The 7,744-nt window shown below is 34.4% G+C and overlaps 1 protein-coding gene across 1 annotated transcript; it reads left to right on the forward strand.

Annotated features, from left to right (window-relative positions):
• The first annotated feature begins 1,593 nt into the window (after window positions 1-1,593).
• mrpl35 (mitochondrial ribosomal protein L35) lies at window positions 1,594-5,277 on the forward strand. The gene is made up of 4 exons (XM_056477075.1): window positions 1,594-1,652; window positions 2,573-2,735; window positions 4,704-4,848; window positions 4,965-5,277. The coding sequence occupies exons 1-4, from the start codon at window positions 1,622-1,624 to the stop codon at window positions 5,151-5,153; spliced, it is 528 nt and encodes a 175-aa protein (XP_056333050.1). The 5' UTR covers window positions 1,594-1,621; the 3' UTR covers window positions 5,154-5,277.
• The last annotated feature ends 2,467 nt before the right edge of the window (window positions 5,278-7,744 follow it).

Below are 7,744 nucleotides of genomic sequence, written 5' to 3' on the forward strand. Positions count from 1 at the left end.
TTTTAAACCATTTTGTCAATAAAACAAACTGTTCATGATCAAAATGCACCAATAACAATGTGTTTTATGGCAACAAACGACTGAAAAAAAAAAACAATCAATGAATTTCATCAAAAATAAAGTTACAAAAATCTGAACATTAGGAGTGTGTGTGAGGTGTGTCTGTGCATGTTTGCGTTAGAGATTGATGTGAAGGTTTTTCAAAAACAGATAAAAAATGGTTTTGCCAGATAAAGCCGTAATCCTCAAAAATGCCATTCTGTTCTTTATTTGTGTTTACATATGCACGTCTCACTAATATGCACACGCAGAGTAGAGCACAGATAAACAAGCATACTTAGAAGCTAAAATGTGAAAAGGGCATGTCACAAAAGCTAAAACACAATGTATAATAATTTAAGTAATTTTTAAAAGGAAAAACTACCAGAATATCTGATTAAACTCAACTTAGAAGGTGGCCCTTTTTAACTAAAATTAACGGCTCATTTATACACATTCAGGTAAATTGGGCCAGTAACCAAAATTTATCTATCTAAACAAAAATCTATTTCATTTTATCTCAGAGAGGCCATCAAGACATGGGTTATGAATCTGTTTTCTAAACGTGCATTTAATTTTTATTATTGATTTATCATCTTTATTATTGAGAAGTAACATTGCAAATATCAGGCCACTCACCTTGCCTTTTTCTGGTGGGGTCTCAAAATGAGGCATTGCCTCTCCCCAGTTAGCAACATCAGACCAATAAACTGATTTTCTAAATGTCAAGTACTAGTATGGCAAAAGTTGCAGTCATCGGATGTTCACTTTAAAAGAGATAAGACACTTCACCTTAAATGGCCCATTTTATCTGATGGACCAATGTGTCACTATACTTTCTTTTATGAACTGTCATGTGAAAATATAACAATATCACTTCCTACTAAGAAATATGGATTGAATTGGCTATCTACCAACCTTTAATTTAATAGTATAAGAGTAGTATACTCTGGCTGGGCCAGATGGCATTTCTGTGTGGAGTTTGCATGTTCTCCCCGTGTTGGTGTGGGTTTCTGACTAGGTTTCTCCCACAAGTCCAAAGACATGCGCTATACCTAGGTGAATTGGGTAGGGTAAATTGTTCATAGTGTATGTGTGTGAATGAGTGTGCATGGATGTTTCCCAGTGATCGATTGCAGCTGGAAGGACATCTGCTGCGCAAAACATATGCTAGATAAGATGGCGGTTCATTTCGCTGTGGTGACCCCTGATCAATAAAAGGAATAAGCCGAAAAGAAAATGAATGAATGAATAAAATAATTTTATAATTCACCAAATAGTTCATGTATTTCTGTGAAAATGAAGTTACAGATGATATTAGGAGCTTTTTACCATCCTATTTTGAGTGTTATTTTGTAGTTTTATTTGTTTGAATAAATCCAGAATGCATTTGAAACAAGTAGCCTATATTAGTCATAGTTTTATTCATCTAGATATGCTGTTTTGGTATGATAAAATGCGAGCAAATTCATAGCTTTATTTTAGCTTTCTGGGAATCGTTTTCTTCAGTGTATTTTCGCAACGCGTAATTTCTTTTTTGTCCAAACCGGCCACTGTAGTTGGTACGTCGGTGGTGTTTAAGATGGCGGCCACCTTGACGAGAGGACTGTTAGGTACGAAATGTGCACATTTAATATTTGGAGGGTCAGAAATACTTTATGAACTTAAAAATGAGTTTACTGCGAACTTAATGTTGATGCACAATAAGTAACAAAACTAAAGCGATCTATGTTTACAAGGTGTCAATACAGTACTCGAATGTATAAATAATTTAAAACTGTGCTTTATTATTCTGCATTTATTTTCTGTTTACTTTATATTTTTGCAGCAGAATTTTGTAATGTGTTGCACTGCGTCGGTCCCTTACGAAAATTATTAATTTGATGTTGTAATGTTTTTTGCGTATTAACTACCACCCCTATATGATACTATAGTAATTTAAAGTAAAGTACAGTTAAGTGTGTTTTACTGTATATATATATATATATATATATATATATATATATATATATATATATATATATTATAGTATTTTATAGTATATATATATCATAGTATTTTACACCTTTTTGTTAATGAATACTCCAGCTAAATGTCGTATTAAATACGGTGAACTAATAAACTGTAATAAATACCGCACTATACTTTAGTTTTTACTTCAGTAAACTGTGGTGTTTTGTAGTTTAATATTCACTGTATTTGTAGAAAACTACAGTGTAGGGTCGTTTGTTTATTTTCCTAGTTGTTGTGTTACTATACAATTACCACAGCAGATTATTTCAAATACCTTACTAGTGTATGGTTAAAAAACACTGTAGTATTTACTATGAAGTTTTTTATGTGGGAACACTTTTACTACAAACACTATGCTTAAACTATTGTAAGTACAGTAAGCCATGGTTAACTTGTGTTAACCAGCAAAATTAGCAATTTTTGTTGTTGTTGTTAATTTCTGTTTAGTCTTTAATTAGACACTCATTTTTATTAGTTTCTGTCATCTGTAAACTACACTAGTTTGTCATCTTCTGTTCAGGTTTGCTGAGACCGCTGTCAGTTTTCGGCAGGGAATGTCTCTTTCCTGCTGTCAGACTCGCACAGAGCCCTCGCTTCTCGAATGTAGTGCAGAAACATGCTTTCAGAACACTGACCCCAGCTCACACCACATCACCTGTGCAACTGACCGGACTGCTCAGTCGGTGAGATAGTTTTCAGTTTTAGAACATCGATCTTTCTGTTTATCTGTCATCCAGATGCTACCATGAAGTTCACATGGTAACTACACAAAGAAAGTGTTGAAAAAATCATTGCAAACCCAAAGTGAGAATAGGGAAAACCCAATGAAATTAATATTAGATGTTGAGCTTTTTTAAAATGAACGTTAGCCTTTAAGAAACACCCTACTTTTTTCATATTTTACAGCTCTACTAGAATTAAAAAGTTCACAATTTTTGAATCCATTCAGCTGATCTCAGGGTCTGGCAGGAGTTTTTTTAGCTTAGCTTAGCATAAATCATTGAATTGGATTAGACCATTAGAATTTCGGCGTTCTGGCACACACATTCTCATATTCTGGCATATTAATCAAGGAACTTTGATGAAGTTTTTAAACAGTATGCAAATGTTTATATGGTAACGTACAACACAGTTTATAAAGTAATATTTTCGGATTTGCACTTTTTGTATAAAAAAAAAGTTACAGCTAGGGACTATTTTCAGGTGCTGCATAATACCATTGTGTCTGCTGCAGCCACAGGACAGCAGCAAAGTTCCTTGATTATTATGTCAGAATGTGAGGAACTATATCCTAGACATACTGTATTAACCTAGAAAATAGCAACATTTCATTTTCTGTCAGTCTTACAAGACTATGTAACAACAGAAGAGTCAAGGAAAATAAATTAATTTAATTGGATAACTATCAAAACTCTTTTTGGAAATTTTTTGAGCGAGATGCTTATGGTCTAATACAATTTATTGATTTATGCTAAGCTAAGCTTAAAGTGTTCGCTCTAGATGTGGAGATTGGCTGAATGGATTAAAAAAATAGTAAAAGTCAAGTCAAACTGTTTAACTTTAGAGTTGTAAAATGAGTCAATTTTCAAAAACAAAATCTATTAAAATGATCTGTATGCTTCAAAACAATGACATAATTTGCATTAGATGATAAAATCTTCAGAACTCAAGTGTTTCACTCTGCACTTCATATTCTCATCAGATTTTCTGTCCAATCAAATGTTCTTTAGAATCTGAAGCATCTCGCTGCCTACAGTATAAGCGCTGAAGCTGTGACTAAGATTGGTCACTTAATGTTCACGCAATTGTTATCTATTGCTATCTATTTGGTGAATGACCCTTACAGTGCACTACATGGTAGTGATGGGAGAAACAATGCTTTTTTTAAGCTTTAAACAATTCATTTGCAAAATGTTTGACTGTTTTAAAGCTTTTGAAATGCCATGTGCTGGGGACACTTGCTGGTCAAAACTGTGTAAATGCAACAAAAACTTTACTACTTATTATTACTATATATTTTGTTTAATGTTTACAATACAAATTACACAATACAATATAATACAACTTGTTTTTAAAACCTTTATGAGTTTCTTTTTTCTGTTGAACACTAATTCAGATATTTTGAAGAAAGATGAAAACTGGTTACCATTGAAATTGTATGGGTGTTAGTTTTCCAACATTCTTCAAAATATCTGTTTTTTATTTTCAACAGAAAAAGCAAACTCATGAAGGTTTGAAACCGCTTGAGTGACAACTTTTCTATGGCCTGAGCATAAATAAACAAACTGACAATATTGTTTGAATATAAAAATGTATTTAATATAATATCCATGTTGAATTAAGCGTAAACGTGTGTATGTCTATTTTTAAATGTTACTGTATAAAGGGATGGTAAATGTACTCCCTATTTTCTCACCCTCAACTGGTTCTACACTTTTTGAGGGTTTTTTGTGTTGAAGAATGCTAGAAAACCTGTAACCACTGACACCTATAGTAGATACAAAAAATACTATGGAAGTCAATGGTTAGCGGTTTCTGAGATTCTTCAAAATGTCTTCCTTTGTGTTCAACAGCAAAAAAAAAATTTATTTGAGGGTGAGTAAATAGTGAGTAAATGTTCAGTTTTGGGCTCTTTTTCTTGTATTCTGCAGTGTAACTCCTCTCATGCCTTCACTACTGCTCCAGCCTCTCAGGAACTTAACATACTTCAGTCTGAGGAAAGGCAAGAGGAAATCTGTCAAGTCGGTCACTGAAAGATTTTTCAGGCTACACTCGGGCCTGTGGATCAGGAGAAAGGTGAACATTTTGTAATTTCCTGATTATGGTGTTCTATGGCATCATCATATTCATCTTTAACAAACACAAACTTGTTCTCCATGTGTTCTTTAATGCTGCTGCTGTTATTATTTTAGGCTGGATATAAGAAGAAGCTGTGGAAGAAGTCAGCAGCCCGGAGGAAGCGTCTGAGGGAACATGTTTTCTGTAATAAAACTCAGTGTAAATTGCTGGACAAAATGACGTCACCATACTGGAAAAGAAGAAACTGGTACCTCAACGACCCGTACCAGAAATACCACGACAGAACCAACCTGAAACTATAAAATCACCTATTCTGTCTCATATATTTATCCATATTTCTGTTTATACAGATGTGTAAGGAATTGTCAGTTGAAGATTAATCTTGTGTAAATGAAACTGATGAAATAAAATTCCTTTCAACATTCATACTTTGCTAATTATTTCAAATATAGATATTTTTATAGTAAGTGCAAAGTAAATTGTTCTGATACATTTTAAATGCATTAATTCATCGTATAGTCTGTTAGTCAGCTGGCTGATTTTAAATATATATATATAATCTGGCTGATAGTCTGACTATAGTTTGACAAATAGTGTTGCTGTTGGGCAACAATGTACTTTTGAGGTAAAATGAAGTTGTTTAGATTGCAACTGTGCAGTTTATTTATAAGGACAGTGCCTACTTTAAATATTCATAATTTCGGGCAAAGACAGTTGATGTTCTGCCACAAGATGGCGATAGAGACAGCATAATATGTCCTTAGTGGGAGGATAACAGCATTTTTTCAGCGTACATTTCAAACTACAGCTGAACAAATCATTACAGAACACGCAAGTGACATTCGAAGTCGATCTTTCTCTTTTGTATGTTTTTGTGCTGTATTTATATCATAGTAAACTGTTAGTGTTTGCTTTGGCTTTTACGGGGTTAATTATTGTGATCTGATTGCAACAGAGAAATACTGGGAGATGTCTCTGTAGATTGATGGCATTTCATGCTGTTCAGCCTTATAATCTTAAAATGTGAGCAAAATCCCTTTAGACATTACGCTAGAGAATCATTCAAATACTAGCTCTAAATGACGTTGGTGAAGTAGTAACGGTTTTTACTGTTCTGGAGATCAGCTGCAGATTTGTATGAACTGCGTAAGAAAGTAGTTCCTCTTACAAAAGGGTTTTTGAGACTCCATGTTTGATTTTCTTTTTATTATACATGATTATGCCGTCTAACTTGTATAAACGCAATATCACACTCGTACCATGGCTATATATCGGCACAGGTGGGACACTAAGGCATTGAGCCTGCGGCCTCGAGCCAAAGCACGACCCACCTAACTCGAAATACAGCCACGTCGCGCTGCTACTTTTGTGATATTGCTCATATATTTATATACAGTGCATCCAGAAAGTATTCATAGCGCTTCACTTTTTCCACATTTTGTTATGTTACAGCCTTATTCCAAAATGGACTAAATTAATTTCCTCAAAATTCTACACACAATACCCCATAATGACAATGTGAAAAAAAGAGTTTTTGAAATTATAATTTATTAAAAATTAAAAACCTGAAAAATCACATGTACATTAGTATTCACAGCCTTTGCTCAATACTTTGTTGATGCACCTTTGGAAGCAATTCCAGCCTCAAGTCTTTTTGAATATGATGCCACAAGCTTGGCACACCTGTTTTTGGGAATTTTTGCCCATTCCGCTCTGCAGTACCTCTCAAGCTCTATCAGGTTGGATGGGAAGCGACGGTGTACAGCCATTTTCAGATATCTCCAGAGATGTTCAATAGGTTTAGATCTGGGCTCTGGCTGGGCCACTCAAGGACATTCACCGAGTTGTTGTGAAGCCACTCCATTGATATCTTGGCAGTGTGCTTTGGGTCATTGTCCTGCTGGAAGATGAACCGTCACCCCAGTCTGAGGTCAAGAGCATGCTAAAGCAGGTTTTCATTCAGGATGTCTCTGTACATTGCTGCATTCATCTTTCCTTCTATTCTGACAAGTCTTTCAACAATTTCAAAAAATCTTTTTTCACATTGTCATTATGGGGTATTGTGTGTAGAATTCTGAGGAAATAAATGAATTTATCCATTTTGGAATAAGGCTGCAACAAAATTATGAAGCGCTATGAATACTTTCCAAATGCACTATTCATCCATTCATTCATTTTCGGCTTAGTCCCTTTATTAATCTAGGGTCGCCACAGCAGAATGAACCGCCAACTTATCCAGCACATGTTTTACGCAGCGGATGCCCTTCCAGCTGCAACACATCTCTGGGAAACATCCATACACACTCATACACTACGGACAATTTAGTATACCCAAATTCACCAGTAACGCATGTCTTTGGACATCTGAGCATCCGGAGGAAACCCGCGCAAACACAGGGAGAACATGCAAACTCCAGACAGAAATGGCAACTGACCCAGCCAAGGCTCGAACCAGCGTCCTTCTTGCTGAGGAGACAGCACTACACTACCTACTGCGTCACTGCGTCACCCGAATGCACTATATATATATATATATATATATATATATATATATATATATATATATATATATATATATACATATACATATACAAACAACGTATATTAAATCCAGTGTAGACTTTTGTAATATGTCAGATATTATATTTTAAATGAATATGCTAAAAATCATTAGAATATTAAGCAAATATTGTGTTCCGGGAAGATATTTGCTAAATTTCCTACTATAAATAAATCAAAACTACAGTTTTGGGAATTAATATGCATTGCTAAGCACTTCATTTTAAAAGACAAATTTAAAAGTGAATTTCTCAATATTGTTTTTTTTTATTATTAATCCTCATTAATAAATATAAAATAGTTGTATTTCAGCCACTAAGGTCACACTTTTACT

This window comes from Danio aesculapii, chromosome 17, assembly GCF_903798145.1.
Source record: "Danio aesculapii chromosome 17, fDanAes4.1, whole genome shotgun sequence".
In the NCBI taxonomy this organism is placed as follows: Eukaryota; Metazoa; Chordata; class Actinopteri; order Cypriniformes; family Danionidae; genus Danio; species Danio aesculapii.